Raw genomic sequence first — 24658 nt, 5'->3', positions numbered from 1 at the left:
AGCTCCGCACCGTGATGCGAAGCAATTGACAAACACGAAAAGATAAAAATTGTTTAAAAGCTGTCTGTCTGGGCCACTGCATCTAACAATCAAAGAACCTGATCTGCAAATATAAAACAATTAGTCAGTATACATATACACAGTGAAAAAGTATTGAAAGATTAAGTACACCTTCATTAAAATATGGATTAAATTCATAAAAAGGAATATGTGACCATAGATTACTCGCACTGTTTTCAAATTTCAGTTGTAAGTGAACCAGAGTCAGATATAATTAACCCCAATTCAATACTTTTGTCAACCACTCGGTGTGTGTGTTGCTGTTTTATTTATAAGCAAGTGTTTTGTCTGTCTGGTATACTTCACAGTAACGATTAAGTATTTTCGAGTCTGCTGGTAAACATTTTTGACGATTGCATGCATCGAAAGCTCAAAATTCACGATGAGCTATTGTGATAGGTCAAAAATGTTTAACAAGCCAAAAAAGATGTCCTTGTAAAAAATGATATTTTCATTGGCTAGCAAGAACTGGTCTATCATATGATATGGTATAACAGTGTACATGATTTACTGAGATACGGTGAACATTATTTACTGCGGACTATGGGTATAATGAAAATATACATTAGGAACACATTGAATACTTTGAAATTATCTAATAAATTAAATTGATTAAAATACATATGATCCGTGATTTACAAATAAATAGTAATTAATAGTTTCCCTTGAAAAGCTAAATGGTTATACTTGAATGCCTTTTGGTGAAAATGCCGAAAAAAGTCTAAAGATACGGTCAAAGTGATATTATTAACCAATAATTCACAAAAACAAAATAACCGTTTGACACTGAAATAACCGTCTTCCTTTATTTTTAGACGTTTTCCGTATTCTTAGCAATTTCGTGCGACGTTTTAGACCTTTCCTTGTAATTCCTCGCTTACTCTTAGATAAGTTAATTATCCACCTTTAGCTATTTAGAGCTCGTGCAAAACGTGTGTCTAATGTAAAGATAGTATTTTGATATTTCAATAAATCAATACATTTAAAAACATTTAATTGGAAAAAAGTAAAATAACAAAAATACCGAACTCCAAGGAAAATTCAAATCGGAAAGTCCCTTATATAATTGCAAAATCAAAAGCCCAAACACATCAAACGAATGGAAAACAACTGTCATATTCCTGAATTGGTACAGGCATTTCCTAATGTAGAAAATGGTGGATTAAACTTGGTTTTGTAGCTAGCTAAACCTCTCACTTGTATGACAGTCGCATACAATTCCATTATATTGACAACAATGTGTGAACAAAACAAACAGACATAATAGGTAAAAATGTCAAAAATTGGGGTATAGCAGTCAACATTGTGTTATAATCTTAATCACTATAAAAAAAACCAGATATGTTAAAAAAAAGAAAAAAACAAAATGGTATATAGACATAGCACAGAAGCAAAAATGAAAGAGAAAAATACAAAAAATGACCACAGCACGAAGTTTGAAATAGGAAAATACGTAAATTACGGCAGCATTTTAATTTCTATATTTGTTTGCAAAAAAAAAATATTTGTCAACTTTGAAATATTTATCAAGTTAACCTTGAAGATGAATTCTATTGTTGTCACTTGTCAGTAACCTATTCACTTTACATTGATAAATACCGTTATTAGTAGGAGGGGTTGTTTGAGTATAATGTACTATTAAAGCTGATTTATTTATAAAACTGTTAAAAAACTTTATTTACAATGAATTCAGATTTACTCTAATTATATGAAAGGTATCTTCTTTCCTTAACATATGACATTTATATTACATAATTATGACCATCATTTACTTATCTAATAGTATTTTCTTGACTCGCCGAACTAACTAATATTTTTAACTTTATAATCATGATCGGGTTTGTCTTATCCTCTTGAGATAGTTAATTATTATTTTACATTCCTCTTATTCTAATTTGTCTGGATAATTTAATGTTTGTGTAGATAAAAGTTACAACATGGTTTAATGAATTTGAATCTACACCTTGTACACAGGATGTTATATCGCTACTTCACACCTATGAGTCCAGACTTTTGAAAAAACAAATAAAAAGTCCCAATGTGAAATAAAATAAAGATAACTCTTCTTAGATGAAACATTTAATGTCTCGCAAGCAGCAAGAATCATTAGTACACCTTTACAGAGTAGATCCAACTCCATCGATAGGTTACTTTGTCTTTCATTTCATGGTCCATGAACCTGGTTGAATTTTATGCCAACATTTATTTTTCAGATACTATATAACCTAGTTCATAGTAACGAATAAGTTAACTTGTCTTCATATTCACTCTAACAAAACAACCGGCAAATGCCACAATGCTTATGACTAAAATACACAGATAGATGTCATAGGGGTGGATCATTTATTTTTTCAGAATTAAGCCCGTTTATTAAAGGAAAAATGTCACTATGTTAATCCATGTAATGCAAATCTTAATTTGCCTTGACTAAATTGTTTCTTAAAAGTTGTAATGGTGGCATCCATAACCCTCAGACACATTTTATCTTTTTTATAATCTGTCTTAAAAAATAGTTTCCAGCCGTAACATTTGGTGCTTGCGCCAAAAAGTTACTTGATTTCTATTCATGCAAGATGTTTTCGTCATGTATGTTTGTCAAAATTGACATAAATACCCTTGATCCGTTTCGTTTTTTAATTTGTAACGTCATCGCAACGAATATGTCATTTTCAACAGCTGGTAACTAGAATATATTCGGAAGGATTTCACAGTACTCTAGAGAAAGAAATGTCAGTTAAGACATTACATACATTGTTAGTTATAAAGCGATGAGCACCGGAATGTTCCAGAATGGAATAGTTTAAAACACCATAAAAAACTCACAAGATCATAAAAGAGTCTCTCATATGTGAACAATCCCCCTCTCTCATTTTCAATAACAACCAGTACTTCTCATTTTTGAAAGTTTTGTATTTTTACTGTTTTAGAGTAAATGCATGAATACTCACTCTGTATATTATTATTATATACATCAAATAAACTTTTCATTGGTTCATGTCTGTCACATTTGTTTTTCGTAAATTGTTTTCTTATAAATTAGGCCGTTGGTTTTTCTCAATTGAATTGTTTCATACTTTTCCTACATCCACTTCATTTTAACTTTTGTGGATAGTTGTCTCATTGGCAATCATACTACATCTCCTTATTTTTATGTTTTATCTTTTAGTTTGACTTTGTTAACCTAATTAGATATAAGATTCATTTAAAAAAAAATGGTTTACATATGAATTGAGGGCTAGTTTAGTCTTTGAAATATACTTAGCATACTTATTTCAACAACAAATTATATAATTACTTTTACATTATTAAATAAGATTAACTTGTTTAAAGTTAATAGTGAATTATTAATCCTTCATATAGGTTTTGTTAAACTAACTGTTTTCTTCCCCATGTTTAATACCATTTTATCATATAAGGGGACGGAGAATTACCAAAAAGGGCAAACTCTCAGGTCTGTTGAAAATCTCCTGACATGTCAAGCAAGAATATATATGGTTTTGAGGTGAAGATATAAAAATTAATTGTTGGTAATAACAGCCAATATATATTCACGACTTTTAGATCACAATTATTTTGTTTTCTGTTCCATATTTTGTGCGTACAAATACTGTGGATAACTATGGTCATTTTTGTATTATTGGCTTTAATTTTTGCTTATGTACTTTTTCTATAGAGTGACTATATGTCATTTTGTTTTTCTTGTTTGAAATAGTTATTTCTTTTTATAGTGATTAAGATTATAACACAATGTATTGTTGACTGTTGTACCCTAATTTTTGACATTTTAACCTATTATAAAATTGAGAATGGAAATTGGGAATATGTCAAAGAGACAATAATCCGGCCAAAGTGCAGATTATGTCTGGTTGTTTTTGCTCACACATTGTTGTAAATATAATAGAATTCTATTTGACTGTCATACAAGTGAGAAGTTTAGCTATCTATGAAACCAGGTTTAATCCACCGTTTTCTACATAAGGAAATGCCTGCACCAAGTCAGGAATATGATAGTTGTTTTCCATTCGTTTGATGTATTTGAGTTTTTAATTTTGCCATTTGATAAGGTACTTTTCAATTCGAATTTTCCTTGGAGTTCGGTATTTTTGTTCATTACTTTTCATTATAAATCGTGGGATACTTATCTTCGTGGATTTCGTCGGTATAGGTTAACCACGAATTTTAATGTTCAATGAAGTTCACATTCTGTAAAGGCCTGTATGCATACTTGAAATAACCACAAAATCAAATAACCTCAAAAATACAATGTTTCCTCAATTTACGAAAATTGGTATCCACGAATATAAATGTATCCACAGTAGTCATGTTTCCACGCTTGCTCATATTTTGTGATTATAATACAAATTCATTGGAGGGGCGGTAGGAGTGGTTGTCATCCCTATTTCTCGAAAAAAATAAATCATTCTTTCCTGGATCCCAAGATATTAACCATTAATTCACTAGTCCTGACAGGTGTAAATCCCGAATTCCCGCGAAAATAAAGGCCTAATCCCGAATTCCCGGAAAAAAATGTCCAATTTCAACGTCCCGGAAAAGGTTCTTCCGTCCCTCTCATTGATAAGCACACTATTTGAATAATATGATGACTGAGAATATATTAATGTCAATTAGTTGTAGTCATATGAAGAAAACAGCATACAGAAACTCCGCAGAGACAAAAAAATAACTTTGAAAATTTCAATTTCACTTTCATTTACATCTATGGTGTCCTGTCACTCAGTAACTTACATTTCAGTGAATGCTTGCATCTCATATATTCAAGCGATTAGAAATTATGGATACTACCGTAACTAACAGGTCTGCTTCATATCTTGATCTTTTCTTCTATATTAACACAGACAGACGGCAAACTACCATCTATGACCAATGCGATGATTTCAACTTTCTAATCAACAACTTTCAATATCATTTAAACCTTTCAACCAAAGTGAAACATGTAAGTGTCAGTGTTCTTTTATTTTATTTTTTTTTTATTAAAATGGTTTGTTTTACGTCCAAATCGGGCAAAAATTACAAACACCGCTTTCACAAATTAAATTAATTAGATGGAAAGAATGAGTAGTTAATGTATGATTTAAATCAACAAACCTTTTAACTAAGCATTACTTCAATTAAGTGGCAACTTTTGACATATATTTTGTGTCAACATCATGTGAACAGTGATTAAATACCTGTATAAAGGGAAGTAAATCGATCAACCCAAAACATAGTATATTTGAAGTGTATTGGAATCTTAAGGATAAAATTTTTTGCCAATCAAAACAGTAATTCGGGACAAGATGAGCAAAAGAAAGGACAACATTTCTAATAATACTTTTTAAACAAAGCATTTCGGGCATTTCAATGTATTACTAGTATAAAGTATTTGCTAATGAAAGCGCAACCAAACTGATTGCCTTGTTAAGGAAGTAATTTAACGTTTGTCATACACAACTATACGGCAAATACAAACGTAAGTACACAAACACATTCACTGCACTCCAATAAATGTGTCAAACAATAGGCCGGTGTGTAGTGATTGTATGTCCTACGTACATACAAAATACAAGATATTTTGTAAACTTTAGATAGAAGTATGGCCTGCATGTGGGTCACTGTTAAGACTCAACATGCTAAATATTCTGAATTTTATTGAAATTTCACCCGCTGGTGTATTGATATCTATATTTAAGTTTCCCTTCATAATAAAGCGTAGACATTGAGAAAATAACACTTCCGTCGCAATAATTCATTCACCGTTATATCAAAACAATTATTACATATAAACCACTTCATATACCTAGAATAGAGACAACACAAACTTCTATCTTAACCGAGAGTGAACAAACCTGCTGTAAAATCATATACTCAATCCTTAAAAAAACAGTATTCGTTGTGTATGCATATATTTCAGTGATATAGCTCAGGGTATGACACTGTCAATATCTATCTGAACTCCCTGTAGATACATCTATAATAATTCATTAATTCTCATTTCAGGAGTCGTAGGTATTGGTGTTTGTTATAATTTGGTTTTACTTCAGCAAAATTAAATTGTGTTTAGATATAAACAAGAAGATGTGGTATGAGTGCCAATGAGACAACTATCCATCCAAGTCACAATGTGTAAAAAGTAAACAATTATAGATCAAAGTACGGCCTTCAACACGGAGCCTTGGCTCACACCGAACAGCAAGCTATAAAGGGCCCCAAAAAGACTAGTGTAAAACAATTCAAACAGGAAAACCAACGGTCTAATCTATATGAAAAACGAGAAACGAGAAACACTTATGAACCACACCAACAAACGACAACCACTGAACAACAGGCTCCTGACTTAGGACAGGTGCTTAGAAATGCAGCGGGTTTAAACGTTTTAACAGGCCCCAACTTTCATCTAACATAAAACAGTGGTTTAACATTACAACATAAAAGACTATAAAGTATCAATTGAAATGGCTTTACTCGATCCCCCCCCCCCCAAAAAAAAAAAATACACAAAAACAAGTAAAACAAGTAAATAAATACTGAACGAATAAGTTTGATCTATGGCACAAAATAAATACAAAATATGTTTCAATGTCAAATAGACAAGTTTAACCAGGATAAAATGGCGTTAAATAAAGTAACGTACACAGGTAAATTTAAATATAATAATTTTGTTGTTAGGAGTACAGAAACATTTTTTACAAAATATATTTGTTATTCATAGTACGAGTACAGAAGTGAAATTTTGTTTCGTCATACTTAATACTTATCAAAGGTGGTACATATTAAAAATAGTAAGACAAGATATAACACAAAATAAGTAAACATTGAATAACAGAAATGCATTACAAATTGTGTCAACAGGTCAAATTAACAGGAAAGTACTGAAATCTAGTTGAAAGCAAAAAACAATTAATAATAAAACATCATGCACCAGAGACTAAAATCAATGAAAACACATCCAAGGCAGGGATTTAGTGTTTAAAAGCCACGGACAGTCAAAGAAGACATGACTTGTACAATGCCAAAATAAAAGTAACGACAGGCAGTGGGATAGTTAGGATTTTTCCTTATAATAAATATGTATGATGTTATGTATTGATAAAACAATATCCAAATAGAAAATAAACATGGATGTGTATATATTAATCCCCAAAAACCATTCGAAAAGAATACAAATTTAGTTATGTTTTAATTTGTTGATGACAAAATCGATGTTAGTGCCAATGAAAACAATATTCAAAGATCTTATTACAACATTAATAAGATAACCTTTACTAATAAGTTTGTTTAAAGGTTCGATACGTTTACACGGATCCGCGCTTTTAGTGCAATATTACCGTAAAATTTAGGATGTGAAATACCATTTTTAATAAGTTTTCTACAGGTACAGCCAAATTTACTAATCAAATCTTTGTATCTATGAAAGAATTTAGTAAATATTTTAAGTAATTTGTGGTAACGAAATCCCTGACTTAATAATTTACCAGTGATACATTGAGAGATGTTGTATTCCCTTTCAGATATTCTGATCGAAGAATATGTAAATATACAACTATATTATTAATCGATTTGTAATTTTCTGAGGTCAAAAACAGCATATTGCAAAGGGCATACAGCATGTTACGTTACTAAAATACATTCTAGAAATCCCTAATTTTGCATTGCTCATGCAATAGTTGTTGATTAATAATATTACAATTGTATCCTTTGGTTGAAGTCAATACGATGTTATACCGACCTAAAGAAGCATATCGACCTCGGACTTCCTCCTTAGTCAATATGCTTCTCTTAGGTCGATATATCCTCGTATCAACGACCTCAAACAAAGGCTATATTTGTATAATATAATATTTGAATTGTATGAAATATCTGTCATATGTATATATTTAGAGGAAACTAAATAGTGTAATAATGAGAATATGATATTCCACTTTAACGAACGATGATTAACTTATTAATTGAAGTCATATACTCCTTAAAATTTAACAAAAGGATGAAAATGTTTTATCTTAGTTGAATGGCTATGATTTACTGTTAAACACGTATATGTCGACTTTCTTTTATAAGAAAATCCTTTATTCTAATCAATCTTCAGAAATATACTGCTATTGAATTATTGTCTTCTCGATCTCTAATTCACCGAATCCTTTTCCAAATGTAGTGACCTTAACCGTGAAAATCTCCGTTAGAAATGCGGTAACTGCACCCAGCAAGTGCGAAGGGAAACTCGTAATGAAAGACAGGGTAAACAAACGTGAAAGGGAAAGATAGTATTAACCGAATTTGAACATTTTTAATGAACCAAATTATTTTACAACTGTTTGATTAAAAAACTGGAAACGCATGGATAATATAAATAAAGATATGAACATAGCTCTATCATATAATCTATCCTGTTTTTACGTGCTCCATGATTATGTCTTGATTATTTATCAATTATTGATAGGTAAAGTTTGACACCAAAACCGAATGTTGATTAGTTGCCATATGTTTCGATCAACAATCCCCGAAATAAATATTTTGTGTCGACTTTATGTTAATAATTGGTTATAAATGCAAAAACGCGCACAGATGACTTAGTTTAGTATATATGCATGAATTGGTCCAATGATTGCCAAAATTGTAATAATCAAAAATTCGTTTCATATGAAAAATTATTAAATTTTCAAATTAATTTCAACAAAAAATTTCAATTATTGATAGTGTTTAACGGGATAACCGAGTTAATCGTGTGTAATCTGTATTTTTCATTGTGTAACTCCTTAATGAAGGTAAACTGCATATTTTTATGGGATACGGGATACGGGATTTTCGCATATATGTGCCTGTTGTGTTTATGTTATTGAGCAAATATCGACAAATTCATTATCGTTTATATGATTAGAGAACAAAGAAAACGTTATATTATTAAGTTTGTTTATGTTTATAATAGTATTCGTAGTTGTATTTGAGCATTTGGAGTCCAGTTTATAGTCCCTAAGATGACTGACGAAAGACATATAGGTGTCTAGTAAAAAAAGATAAGGGTAAAAATCTGAAAGAAATATTGACAAAACTTTTAGCCAGTGTTGACAAAATTTGCAACTTGTTTCTTTTTTAAATCGTCCCTGATACCTTGGTCAGTGAATTTAAATACATTTTCACAGTGAAGCAAAAGCAGCTGTATCCGGAGCACCTGTTTTCACCTACACTTTTATTCTGGTATTCTTGTTGTTCATCTTAATTTTTTTTAGTCTAGTCGCGTATCATTTGTCTCTGGCTTTTTTGTAAGAGAGTTGTCTCTCCAGATTGATTACGATTTCTCAAACCCGCCTTAGTGTTTCTGTTGTTTTTTTATATGTGATTTAAAGAAGTGACAAAAGTAAAAATGTATATGTAATACTAGCTTTATTCAATCTTTTGGTGATTGTAAAAAAAAAAAGTATTTCTTACACTTTGATAAAAACCCGTGTAGACTAACATCACACATAAACAATCCAAAATATTTTCAGATACACATGGGAAATCCATTTTCAAAAGAAAGACAGAAGACGGCTAATAAAGTTGAATTATATTTGAAAGATGTATTTGAAAGGGAATGTGTCTACAAAATAGAACGAGAAGAAGTAGAATTTATCCAAACTGGAATTGAGACAATTGTTCAGAGGATTGCTGATAAAGTCCTAGACAATGATACTTTACAGGAAAGTATGAAAATTAAATTTGCAAAATATTTAAAGGGACAATTGATAAAAAGTCCAATAAATATATTTGGTGTCGGGAGTTTTTATGAAGAAACCAGAAATAATTTTCCAGACGAATTTGATTTTATTCTCACTCTCTTCTGTTGTGAAGGTACGTTTGAAGAATACAAACAGTTTCTCCTTGAAGCAAGCGTTTTTAATACAGTTGCAGACACTTTTTCACAGAAAGTAAAAGAATTATCCGAACTAAATAAAGATGCCTTACTCTATACTGCTCCTGATCCTAAATGTGCACGAAAACTGTATTTTGGTAAATATTTGCGTCAGCATGGTCCGGCGACATGGTTAAGATTTATTTACGAAAGTGAATCAAACAGGAAAAAAGAGATAGATGTAGATTATGTTGCAGCTTTACATATATCTAACAGGAATGTTTTGAATCAGGTTGTAAACGAATCATGCGTATTGACAGAATTTGCTCAAGAGACGTTGTCAGTCGGTAGTTGCTTTTGTATAGGAGCCAATTTTTCTTTAACTCAGACAGAGGTACATATTATGAGAAACATATTATCAGAGAAACATAGACAAATTTACAGAATCCTGAAATATCTCATAAATGGACATGGTGATGTTGACAAACTTGATAATTTAGGAAATTTTGATAAACCCTACTCCTCATATATGATTAAAACTTTGATGATATATCATCATTTTAATTGAAAAACGTTCGACACTGTTAATTTAGGACCTTGTATCTTGGATGTACTAGGCGACTTATGTAGATATAAAAATACATCAGAGTTCCCTAGCTTATACAAAATTGACTATAGAACAAAGATTCGATGCGACTTGTGTCTCCTGACTTCCCTTAGAACATTGGCAGACTGTTTAAGGTCAATGCAAAGACTTTCAGGAAGCAGCTATGACTATGAGAGAGACAAAATAAAAGAGTCATTATCAAAAAAATACCTTGACACATTATGCAAATAAGAGTTGACAAGGATCTTCAACTCTAAATTGAAATTGAGTCAAAAGTATATTCTACGAAAACCTCTTCGTGTGGTGCTGAGTATACAAAACATAAATGTTTTAATGAAACCATTGAATAAATATATTTTGATTTTTAATAGATGTACAATGGAGCTGATATCTTGGAACACAAAACATTATAACTTTTAATCATGATTATTTAATATGCATGAATAAAAATATGGTAAAAACTGTGCTTACATTTATCATTGGTAGCGTTTATATTGTGCTGGTGTTGTGATTGATTGATCTACTTTGTCCAATTGATCTCTATAACAGATTGTTTTAAATTCCTGTTTCTAACTATTTGATTATACTAATTATAATTGCATATTGTTATTCTAAATTGTTTCCCAAAATTAATCGCCCTGAAGATCACAAAACACATTTTATTAAAATTAAATATGTCAATAAAGGTTTTGATTTTGTAAATATTGCCGGTATTTTTAATGTTCATTCTGTTCAAGAACAATATTTTGATAATACTGAACTCCCTCTTACTTGTTATGTTTACAAAAAATCTACCCGGAAATATGTGTTTAATTACAGCGAAGTGTGTAAAGATGTTAATATCAGTGACAATACACCTACCTCATGAAATTTCAGTTAATCCGAATACATTTATGGCCCCAGTTCCCATGTTATAACAGGAGACCTTAACATCGTTCGTGACCGAGAGTTGAAATTTTTCCTCAGTAAAGGACCTAAATATCGTCCCCCGTCAATTATTAATTGGAATGAGTGTCGTAACATCATCCACGACTCACTCCGTACTTACTGCTGTAAATGGATAAAATGAGAAAAAGCTGACAAGAAATCATTAGTTTCTTTTTTTAATTCGGTAATGAACATAGTTGATATACGTATTCAACATTTTAAAGATCATTTTACTCCTAACAACAACCAAAATAGCCCAATTTCCCGTATCAAACATAAGCTTAAAGAACTTGCCAAGGAATATATTTTTGTCCCGGCTGACAAGGCTGCTAACAATATCATTATTGTTTGACGTAAATTTTACATTGATGTTCTACAAAAGGAAATCACGAATACACCCATATTCAAACTGACTCCATTTTCGGAAAATGACATCTGTAACAAACATAAACTTTTAGCTACCTCTTTACAAGCAGAACCAACTACAATGAAAGTTCCAACTATGTACTGGCTTCCGAAGCTGCACAAAACTCCTTACAAATATAGATTTATTTCGTCTTCAAACCATTGTTCTACTACTAAACTATCTATTCTACTTACTAGTACACTTGGTACAATCAAAAACTTGGTAATAAATTGTTCAAATAAGGCCTTTGAAAATAGTGGAATTGATTACTTTTGGAGTGTCAAAAATTCGTTGAAAGTACTTGATAAATTGCATGCTTGAATTGGTGATTTCGAATCTGCTCAAAGTTTTGATTTTTCTACCCTATATACCACGTTGCCTCATAATCTTATTAAGAAAAAATTCACACACTTGATTAAATGGGCATTTAAAAAGTCTGAATGCGAATATATATGTTCAAACTCTTTTACGTCATTTTTTAGTAACAACAAACAAAAGAACTATGTCAATTTGACCTGTTTTGATACTATAACTGCCTTTAAATTTTTACTAGATAACATTTTTGTATGGAGATTCCATATATCGTCAGGTTATCGGAATTCCCATGGGGACTAACTGTGCACCACTTATTGCGGACCTGTTTCTGTATTGTTATGAGTTACAATTTATGACTAAAATCAGCAAAGACCCATCGAAACAACATCTGATACAAAAATTAAATAACACTTTAAGATATTTAGATGATATATTGGCTCTCAATAATGACGACTTCAGTATGTACACTAAAGAGATTTATCCTGCCAAACTGACTTTAAATAAACCTAATACTTACAATGAACACTGCCCTTTCCTGGATCTTGATATCTTTATCTTTAACGGGGAGCTAAATACCAAAATTTATGATAAAAGAGATGATTTTTCATTTCCTATTGTTAATTATCCATTTTTAGATGGTGACGTTCCCTTGTCGCCATCTTATGGTGTTTATATATCTCAACTTGTTAGATTCGCTCGTGTATGTAACAACGTATTTGATTTCACTAAACAAAACATTTACTAAATTTTATCATCGGTACAAGGACATCATTCGTAAATATAAATCAACATGCAGACATTTTATACGTTCAGGTATTTCACATCCAATATTTTATGGTAATATTCTTTACAAAGCACAAAAATGTCGGCAATCACCTCAAAAGCTAACCAAACCTTTAAACAGACTTATTCGGAAAGGATATAGTTACGATACTGTTGTCAAGTCATTAAGGATTGCATATTTTGGTATTAATATTGATTCACTCATAGGGTCTTTACATCGGAAATAAACACATTTATTCTAAAACCAGTTGTTGGCATGATACGGGTTATGTTCTTCTCATATATGTTATGATGGTATGATACTAAACCCTTAATGGGAGGAATTGTACTTTATTTTTAATATGATGAAGACATAATCTTTCAATCAGCTTAATTGAGGTCTGGAGCTGGCATGTCAGTAACTTCTAGTAGTCCTTTGTTCATTTATGTTACATTGACATTTTGCTTAGTTTCTTTTGTTACCTATTCTGACATCGGACTCGGACTTCTTTTAAACTGAGTTTTACTGTGCGTATTGCTATGTGTTTCTTTATTCTACATTAGCTAGAGGTATAGGGGGGGGGGTTGAGATCTCACAAAACATGTTTAACCCCGCCGCATTTTTGCGCCTGTCCCAAGTCAGGAGCCTCTGGCCTTCGTTAGTCTTGTATCATTTTTAATTTTAGTTCCTTTGTATGTTTTGGAGTTTAGTGTGACGTCCATTTTCACTAGACTAGTACACATTTTTATTTAGGGGCCAGCTGAGGACCTCCACCGGGTGCGGGATTTTCTCGCTGCGTTGAAGACCCATTGGTGGCCTTCGGCTGTTGTCTGCTCTTTGGTCGGGTTGTTGTCTCTTTGACATATTCCCCATTATATTCTCAATTTTATGAATTTATAATGAGTTTAAAAAAAGAGGCTGAACATATCAAAGGGACATTTAATACTCATAAGTCGAAAGTGACAATACCAGTAGGACGAAATGAAAAACAATAGTATACCAACTATTAAATGGAAAACTTAATACATGAACCCACTTAATACCTGGGGGAGATCGCAGCTGCTCTGGAAGGCTAAGCAGATTCTTTTCTACATGTGGCATCTGTCGTGTTTCCCATGGTAAGTTCAAATTCTGTGATAACTCTCTTTCGAAGGAGTCATAATTGCAGAAAAGAGGGCGGGATTGTGGTAAAGACAGTTTTGAACATATCCTTGTAGTCTGTGACACAGATATTCAATAACGTGATGATGTAAAGAACTATAATAGATTTTCGTAACTAATGATTATTGTTTCTGTAGAAATATTTGCATTCAAGACAGTTAAATTTCGGATGCAAATATCTCGAAAGGAAAAACTACACTCCGAGATGGTATAGATTAAGGTAACAGTAGTTTACCGATGACCAAATCATAGTAACAAACAAAAACTGAGAGAATCGTCGCATGTACTCTGAAAGGAGCGAGACTGGATGCGAGGACATGATAAGCGTCTCTTTCTATGCATGCATCATCCCCATACAAATCTACACTAGATATTTTACAATCGGGAATAGGACACAATTGGTAAAATTTAGGATAAGACGAGTAGTCCAAATGACATGAATTTAAGCAACTGTAGGTCACCGTACGGCATCAGACACATAACTAATGTGGATGGGATAAACATGACTGTGATTGATGAACCCTCCCAAACCTATGACAGTTGTGTAACTGCCCAAAAAATAAGAACATAACGTAAAACAGATTAGAATTAGCTTAACGCATCAATTGACCCGTGTCCTTCCAAAAAAACTAACATAAAGCAATAAATACACAAAGTACCAATCTAAGGGTACTCGCTGTTATTGAAAGTTATTTGAAATAATGGATTCAACACATTCAGTTAAGTCTGCATCATAACGTAACTATCATATAGAAATTGAGAGTCGGTTGAAAAAAAAAAACTCTACGTCAAAAGAGATGAAGTCAGCTTCACAATGGTGAACGTTCCATTTCTATGTATCGACAATTAAATCGTTGTTTTATTTATGAAGACATATTAAATATACATGTAAACAAAACTTCAATGAGTACAAAAGCGACTACTAAATATGAACGTATGAAAATAAAGTCCAGATGATTATTTGAATTCCTGGAAATACAACTATACAAATATTTCAAAATACAGCATAATTCTAGACAAAACAAATCAAGGGTTCCTTACTACATCTTAATTGAATTGGAGGTGATCTCAAGAGAACGTTATTACTCGGTACATATTTTTATGTTACTGCCCCATGTCAGGAACCTTGTCAGTGGTTGGGTTCTTTCAAATCTTGTTTGTAACTGTTTCAGTCTATATTATTCCGAACGTCTGTAGATTCTGGACGATTTAGAACTTTACATAATATATAAAAACCTGTCTGATACCGAATACCTTGTTTTCCCCTAGAAGTTATTTGGTTATTATTGTCGTTCGGTTGCTGTTTCAATGTATATACCCACATCTCCTTTTGGGTATCTACACCGACACATAAATATACAAATAAACTAAAGAAATGCATAATCTGTTCACATCAAATCTACAATATATAAATAAACTATATCGATAACTCATATTACAAAAAGATTTGAAATTCATTTTAAATGTTTTACACCGGTACATACAAATATAAATATATATGAATTTGAAAATTCAAATCCGAAAATATACAATAATCGAGATAAACCAATCAACTACATCGACACCTGAAATACGAAATGATTCCAGATATAAACAATCAACTATGTCAACATCTAAAAATACGAAATGGTTCCAGAAATTAAAGACCTTTCAACTGTAACAGCAACTATACATATGGAATGATTACAGAAAAGACCTTTTAAATGTAACATCAACTAAATATACGGAATGATTAAAAAAAAACATCCGTTCATTTTTACCGATAAGTAAGTATACGGAACAATTACAATTAAATCTTAAACATGCAAAACCTTTCTGTTTTACAAACATATATACAAATTGTTCAATTGTGGCGTTGTATGAACATATATCTAAATTCCTATGACACTTTGAGTCTCCCTTCAGAGAGAGATCTAATAATGAACCGTTTTACTTCAAAAACCTTCGCCAAACATATATTCCTCTGTAAATCTTCGTATGTCACGATTAAGCTATCGTCGTACATGACACGGAAGTACGCGACTGTTGAAGAATAGCAGGAAATGCTTCTCATTTTAATTGTCGTTCTTTAAGAATGTTCGCTGCAATAAAAAAAAAAGAATAACAAAAATAAAAACCTGACCTCTTCTTAAGCTTTTCTTTTATTTTGGTGCTACTTGCTATATATTAGTAGGAATATTTCAGTTGCAATATTATAAGTTCAGGTATTGCATGTTTACAGTTTTGAATTGAATAAGATTTCAACAACGGAATTTGAACAGTTGTATCGACAGTGTAAAAGAGAGGCGAAAGATATCAAAGGGACATCCAAACTCATAAGTCGAAAATAAACTGACAACGCCATGGCTAAATAGAAAAAGACCAACAGACAAACAATAGTACACAAAATACAACATAGAAAACTTAAAACTGAGCATCTCTTGAAGATAGAATGTGCATAAGCAGTCATGCGGATTCAAATTCATCTATAAGAGCAATGATCAAACAACGATCATGACAAACTGTTCAAAATGTCAGACAGAAAGGAGTGGACATGCTTGATCTATAACAGAGTTCAAAAATATTTCTATATTTTTTTTGGCCCCGAGGAGCTTCTGGAAAAAGTGTTATATGGTTAAACAAACTCATTAAAGATACCAGGCTTACAGTTTTGTACGCCAGACACACGTTTCGTCTATATAAGACTCATCAGTGACGTTCAAATAAAAAAAGGTCAAACCAAATAATTTGTAGATCTTATTATGTTAGTCATGTTTTCTGTTTACATTTTCTATCTACTATAGGTTCCAAAAAAGAGACAAAACGTCATTCAAGGGCAAATATTCCATTGTGAGTAACCGACAGTTTTTGTCAGTTTTCAACTCCCTCAGGCAAAGTTAACCTTAGATTGATTTGGCTATTTTTTATGTAATTTTTTATATAGCTCATATAGCTCTTAAACTGTTTCGGTTCTTATATATCCTTGGCTTTCAAGTATTCGGTTTTAAGCGTTCCTGATAAAGGTAAATCCATAAAAGCGCATCGGACTTAAGAAGTTTATAACGTGTTGCTTTCATTTTTTTTTTTGCTATTTGTATATTCTTATATTTCTTATCAGTTTTTTTTCTATCCTTACTACTGTTTTGTAGACAGTTTTGATTGTTCCTTTGGCATCTTCCGACCTTTTTTAATTCAAAAGTTTGGGGTGCAAAATAATAATAGAATAAGAGAACATTGTCGTTCAGGGACAATAACAAACACGTATTGCAGGATCTCAATATTGACGACTTCAAGTTTAAACCTCATGATTGCCCCTGTGCTAGTTCCCCATTTATATATAGTCCAGCTTGCCACGTTATACTGATGACCTAAATATTGTCAATAACTCTTCTCTGGGAACTGTGTTATCCAAAAGCCCGAAATATCGTGAGCCTAAATCCATCAATTGGAAACACAACTTCAAAATACTGATGGATTCAATCGAGGATTATACAAGGCAATGGGTTAAACACGACAAAGAAGACGAAGATACTCTTTCCGAAAGGATTAAGGCTGTGAGGTCGTTGATTTGGCTCCACATTTTGAGTTAAACCCTTAGGCAACTGTTCATTATGTAACACTGCAAACTGTGCTTATCGATATTTCAATCAGTCGTTATTTAATGACATCATAATACCTGTGATGTCATAATAAAATTGAGAATGGAAATGGGGAATGTGTCAAAGAGACAACAACCCGACCATAGAGCAGACAACAGCCGGAGGCCACCAATAGTTATTCAATGCAGCGTGAAACTCCCGCATCCGGAGGCGCCCATCAGCTGGCCCCTAAACAAATATGTATACTAGTTCAGTGATAATGGACGTCATACTAAACTCCAAACTTTACACAAAAAACTAAAATTAAAAATGATACAAGACTAACAAAGGCCAGAGGCTCCTGACTTGGGACAGGCGCAAAAATGCGGCGAGGTTAAACATGTTTTTTGAGATTTCAACCCTCTCCCTATACCTCTAGCCAATGTAGAAAAACAAACGTACAACAGTACGCACAGTAAAACTCAGTTTAAGAGAAGTCTGAGTCTGATGTCAGAATAGGAAACAAAAGAAAATAAACAAAATGACAATAATACATAAATAGCAACAGACTACTAGCAGTTACTGACATGCCAGCTCCAGACTTCAATTAAACTGATTGAAAGATTATGTCTTCATCATATGAATATCAGGCACAATTCCTCCTGTTAGGGGTTTAGTATTATACCATCATAAAATATATGAGAAGAACAAAATCCGTGTCATGCCAACAACTGGTTTTAGAATAAATATGTTTAATTCCGATGCAAAGACCCTATAAGTGAATCAATATTAAAGCCAAAATATGCAATCTTTAATGATCTGACAACAGTATCGTAACTATATCCCTTCTTAATAAGTCTGTTTAAAGGTTTTGTTAGCTTTTGAGGTGAATACTGACATTTTTTTGCTTTGTAAAGAATAGTATCATAAAGATTGGATGTGAAATACCCAAACGTATAAGATGTCTGCATGTTGAGTTATATTTACGAATGATGTCCTTATACCGATAATAAAATTTAGCTAATGTTTTGACTAGTTTATGATATCGAAAACCCTGGTGTAATAATGTTAACTTAAAAACCAAATGTGCATTTCTCACTGATTAAGGATATTTTGAACAGATATATCATGTTAAGGAGGGGTATTTGCGAAAAAAAAACCCTCAAGAACATGCTATATCTGTTTAATTACACCGAATGTTAACGTCAAAAAACGCATTGATGATCGTGACATAAAACGCATTGATGATCGTGACATTACAAGCGTCCAGTCGGATAGAGTATGTTTTGGCAAATACCACGGCAGAGAGGGTAAAAAAGGCATATCCTTTTTGCATATACCCCGGCGCTGTTTAAAAATGAACGATATTCATTTGATAAAAGTAAATGGGTGAAAAATACACTGGCTACCAACCAATCAAACCCCAGGATTTTTACATAAGGTGTAATTATAACTGAAATACATTTTAAAAATATGTTGAAGTAGAATTATGTGAAAGGACAATTTTTTTAAAAATTTGCACTTCAATGCGTTTTTCATCATATGATAACAATGTTGTTTAAAGCAGTTTATAGTGGTTTCTGAGGTTGAAAATGCCGGATTTACAAAGGGGTTATTTGAAAAAGTCTACTTTTTTGCATTGGTTCCTTCTTAAAATGCACTTTTAGACACCAGAAAATTTTATTAAATGCTTTAACAGGGTCTGTATTTTGTAATTGAACGTTATCATCAGATGTTTCATCCATATTGTGACCTATGAAGGTAGACTGGAAGAAATCAATTATTTTTACACATTATAGTCAGAATAATTCAATATAGCGATATTAGGGTCAATGCCTTATAGCGCTGAAACATCCTTATTTTCTTTCAGAAATGGACAAAAATACACAGATTTCTTCAGAAAGTCATACCGATGAAAATCACAAAAGAATATTTGGAAACATCAGGACTATGGATTTCAATATGGGTCAATATCTCTAATGCGCGGCAAAAAGAACTAAATTTTCAGAGAACATATTATGCAAAAAAAAGATGTTTCGCGGAGCCTCATCACGAAAGGTTTTTTTCAGGGTGTGCTAATTTACGGAAAAATCGTACCCCGAAAACTTAACCATACGAGCCATCATACATATCCAAGGTTATGATATGGGCAGAAGAATGGATGAAAAGGCTACCATTACCGCCTACCTGAAATGAATTGCCCATTTTTACCCAAACCATGAATCATGTAGTAAAGTAGAAGTGTATTAAAATAGGATATTAAAGAAATCAAAAGGAAGTTAAAGGATAAAATCCTAAAAACTAATCATGGAACATTGAAAATTCTCCTATTGACAACGGAACAGCCAAATGAAGACTTAAGTTGTTGATGGCACATGTGGAGCTGGATCTCCTTACCCTCTTGAGCACCTGAGTCCACCCCTAGTTTTCGATGGGGTATGTGTTTTTTTATTTATTATGTTGTGTTTTGTGGAGTGTTGTTTGTCTATTCCCTGTTTCTTTTTTTGCCATGGCGTTGTCAGTTTGTCCTTTCACTTATGAGTTTGAATATTACTTTGCTGTCTTCCGTCTCGCGTGTATGTAACAAGAAGTTTTGCAATGGTCAAATTCTTGTGTTCTTTCAAAATCTCAAGTTGTTCCGAGGAGTTGAAATAAAGATAATTATTCTGCAGACAAAATGTCGAGTCATTCGAGTGCCGATTATGTTTTAAATGACGCAAATTACAAGTGCGACTATCCAGTTGTAATTTTACTCTCTATAGATTACTTCATAGACAAGATGCTGCATCATTCAACATGCTTTGTTAACTATTTGCTTAAAGGAAAAATTGAACTTGCTTCTAATGCTTCAAATTAGTCGGAGCATGATGTTGCTTTCCAAAAACTAAAAGAAAGTCTACACGATGATCTGTTTGTGAAAACAAAACATTTTCGTTGTCGTATAAATTGCTAGATACATATTGTTCCTTTCTTCCAGACCCTTTATGATGCGGAAATAATTGAAAAGCAGTTAACGATCGTTCGAATTTCAAATTTTTACTATCCATCTCCGTCAGAATTTAGTTTTCCTACAGCTTTACAATTTATTCTTACCTCTCTATAGATATTTTTGCCTGGTTAGTAGATGACAATTCTTTTTATATGGACATGTTTTCTGCTGCTAGTGGCCTCCGACTTGATTTGGTTGGAGAGCTCTCTCTGTGAAAAAAAAACCAAACAAACAAACTTGCCATTGGTCTCCGACCTTGACGCGGTTGGTAGGCTTTCAACCAACTGGGGATATTTTTGTATTGAACATTTCAGAAGTACAGGTATTACATACCATTCACATATTATTTTTTGCATTCCGTTACCTTTTCAAATGGACGTGCATATTGATGTCTAGCGTTAGTGTAATATATGCATACAAAGCTTCTTTTGAAGCGTAATATCTCTGTGAATCGTGTTTGTTTGTAAGTTCCATATATATCGGGCTTTAAAATCGGTTTAGTCAAGTCTGCTATATATTTCATTGTTTATGTTGTTTTATAAAAAGTGGGACACACATTTTCAATACATGTATATGCTATTGCTCTTGTTCTGATTGATATATTTACATAAAAAAAAACTTCATATACTATCGTGATCATGTTGACAATTATGCATCAAGACTATTTTATATAGTTTCAACATTCTTTTGGGTTTAAATAATCAATTTTAAATGAATTTCATCATGTTTTCACTGAATCATGGACCGGTTGTTAACTTCACAGTAATTCTTTCTCCTTTGTTCTTTATGGCATGTTAACAAAACTTGCCCAAAAATATCTTTATGTGTCGACATATATTAATGCATAGCTAAATATTAGATAGAAATATTTTTTCGTTAATTTCCAGAGATAAAGATATCTATTTTTTATTTTCTTACATATTAAAAAAAGTGGGTCTATACATCACTAATCTCTGGCAATCAGGCTTAAATATGACAAGCTGAATTTGTGCAACATTCCCAGAGCATGATTCCATAGAAATTTTTCTCAGTTAGCATATGGGACCACCGAGAAATAATCCAAAATGTCCAAAATTGCGACTTTTTTTAAATCCTATCTTTTGACCTTTGGCTACAGTTTTAAAACATTTGCCCCACCTTTGCACTCTACGACATGCCTTAATCAAAGGGTATAATATTCATCTTCAAACTAACACCAAAATTAGCCGTGAGGTATTTCGGTCCATTAAATTTGTAAAATATACCTTACTTGTCACCGTACTAATAGAATTCAGAACATGTGTAATTATCGGGTAAGCATTGTATCAATAGTTCGACGTAGAAATTTAAAAAAAAAAAGGATATGATATAGGATAAGAAAATACTGATTAAAGGATATTTAAATATCATTAATGCATAGTTTGACATTGTTTTCCTAACAGTAAATAGTACATAAATCACCACACATGGTCAATTAAACCATTCAATTGTTGATCATACAGTACGCTATCTTACTGTACGAAACATACGCCTGAATTCGATTTTTTTCAAAATAAAGCGGAAAAGTGTGTTGATGTTGTTTTATTCACATTTCTCAAATTTTGTCAAAACTTTCATTTACATTTATCCAACATGCATTTTATGTGCGTCTTCAAACAAATTATCAATATCAAGTACCGTATATGTTTTTGTTAACGTCATTCATTGTCGAATTGACTATCTAATACACCTTTTTTTTTATTGCCGGCTTACTTAGATTAATTTGTATGTTTGTTTGATTTTTTTAGTCCGTTGTGATGTATGTTTACACAGTTGTGGCTGCTGGATCCCAACAAATTTCACATTATTCTATTATGTCAGTTTGTGTTGCTCACCCAATTTTGTAAATACAACGGAATTATTACGGAAACAATTGTTATACAATTGGGAGGTTTAGCTAGCTACCATTATCTTCGGAAAATGCCTTTACCAAGTCAGGAATATGGCAGTTGTTTTTCACTTGTTCCGTTGATTGATAGCGTTTGATTTTGTCAGTTTTTATGGACTCCCCCTTTTTGAATTTGCCTTAGAGTTCAGTATTTTTGTTATACGTTTTTATGTGAAAATTTGGTTCTAAAACATAACAATTTTGATATAAACCATGTCCTGAGCTATCTCAACCATACCAATCTGAAAACTAAACCATAACAATTTTGGACAGTTTGTTTTTCTTGCGTTGTACAATGTCAACTTTCATATAGAACGGTTTACATCAGACATCATTTATGCTTTGCATTTGCTTTTAGTAAAGAACAAAGGCAATTGGTCAGGAGAATCACTTAACAAAATTATTACCCATTGCATCAAAACCCTTAAATAAACACTGCACTAATTTTTTTTCGGTATGATAGCGTGTTAGTTAGATTTTCACTCTCTGGATTGTTCTGAAGAGACGCTAAATTGGCTTTTGCTGAAGTTGACATGTATTTTTAGGGTTGATGGGAATTTTATAAGTTGGTGTAAACATTTTTGCTATTTTCTTGAAAAATAAAAAAATAGAACGAAACTATTGACAGCAAAAAACGTTCAGCAAAAGAAGATCTGCATATTAGTAAAAATCATCAAATTTGTCAATTCACTCAATGGAGATTTTTACAAATTTCTTGCGCTGTTAGGCTTAAGCTTTAGGTTGTACTTTGTAAATACAGCTGTTACACAAACCACGGCTCTTTTGGGGAGACACATAATATTCATAGATATTTTGTTTTGATTACCTACTGGTTCTTAGATATGATCTCTATGTTTCATCTCAACTTGGAAATTTTACCAGTATAGATACACATGGATAGCGGCCAAATTAAAATTTTAGAAAGTAGGAAGGGGTAGTACAGAATTTCAGTATAAGTTTAAACTATAAGAAGTTCGAGGATTATAAAAGTTGAAAAAATGTCGCAAAGCCTTATGTTATGACCTATAAAAAAAAAGTAGTTCATATGATCTTTCCATTCTATGATATAAATTTTTACGAGACTTCATAGTAAAAGTGGCACAGTTTTAACAGTTAAAGGAGATCCTATGGGAAACTACATTGTCTATATTTACAGAAATAATTGTCCAATACCTCTTTTTCAAATCTTAAATATACCAATTGTATGCATCGGTAGAAAAATAACTAGAGGAATATAACGTCTTTCTATATGGTTCATATAGTCATTGAAAAGCAATATTGGACAAAAATAGTCATACATCTACCTATAGAGCACCATACAGTCTTCAACAATAACACAGATTCTCTATATTTTCAAATTATTACTAGTATTCAAATGAATGTTAAATAAACACACTAGTGATAATTATAATAAAAGAACAGTCTTCCTGTACCCCACATGCACATAGTTAATCTGTCCAATGGCAGTAACTTTTATATATCTTTTATGTTGTTAAATTAAAAATCTGACATACAATAAAGGCGGGAGAGCTTTACGATGCAATATTTCAAATAATTTTTATATTTTCCAATATTTCCAGTAAAAATGTTGTTCGTCGCTAATTATCTAAATCGTCCGAAAAAAAATACCTAGACAAAACTTTAATATATATTTTTTATCAACAAGAAATGAACAAATCAGAGTGCTTACAATGCAATTTTCATATTTCTATTTTCCAAGGGATATAGCTCTCTTCTATACGGTTGATCGGAATTGAATTTTAAACTCGATCGTTCGTGACATTTTCGAGCTATACCTTGTTTATACATTTCTTAAGATATTAGACTACTAGGCCGGACGGACGGATTGCATGCACAGCACGGATGTCCGATATTTCTATTTCTTCTGCTCCTCATTTCAGCTGGGGACAATAATTCCTCGTGAGCAAATATAATTAAATATAAGACAATGAAAAATATATGATTTACAAATAAGTAGATTTTGTTTGTATGTACAGTCATGTTTGTTTTTATTTTCAACTCGTCTAGACTTATGGCGATTTAGAGTATGACATGTTGTGTAGACTTTTGTCACTTTATTTTTTAACCTAATTTGGCTGAAAACTTGAAATCCTTTATGTTACTGTAATATTAATCACTTTCAT

At 32.1% G+C, this 24658-nt stretch overlaps 1 protein-coding gene across 1 annotated transcript; it reads left to right on the top strand.

Moving 5' to 3' along the window:
• The first annotated feature begins 5283 nt into the window (after positions 1–5283).
• Positions 5284–10920, top strand: LOC127701082 (uncharacterized). The gene is made up of 2 exons (XM_052204888.1): positions 5284–5530; positions 9540–10920. The coding sequence occupies exon 2, from the start codon at positions 9546–9548 to the stop codon at positions 10449–10451; it is 906 nt and encodes a 301-aa protein (XP_052060848.1). The 5' UTR covers positions 5284–5530; positions 9540–9545; the 3' UTR covers positions 10452–10920.
• Positions 10921–24658: the final 13738 nt, after the last annotated feature.

The sequence above is a fragment of the Mytilus californianus genome, unplaced genomic scaffold (assembly GCF_021869535.1).
Source record: "Mytilus californianus isolate M0D057914Y unplaced genomic scaffold, xbMytCali1.0.p SCAF_5, whole genome shotgun sequence".
Taxonomy (NCBI): domain Eukaryota; kingdom Metazoa; phylum Mollusca; class Bivalvia; order Mytilida; family Mytilidae; genus Mytilus; species Mytilus californianus.
This window is presented reverse-complemented; position numbering and strand designations above follow the sequence as displayed.

Bases quoted from the DNA above. Each gene is read 5' to 3' on its own strand.
- LOC127701082 (XM_052204888.1), top strand. From the start codon at position 9,546: ATGGGAAATCCATTTTCAAAAGAAAGACAGAAGACGGCTAATAAAGTT.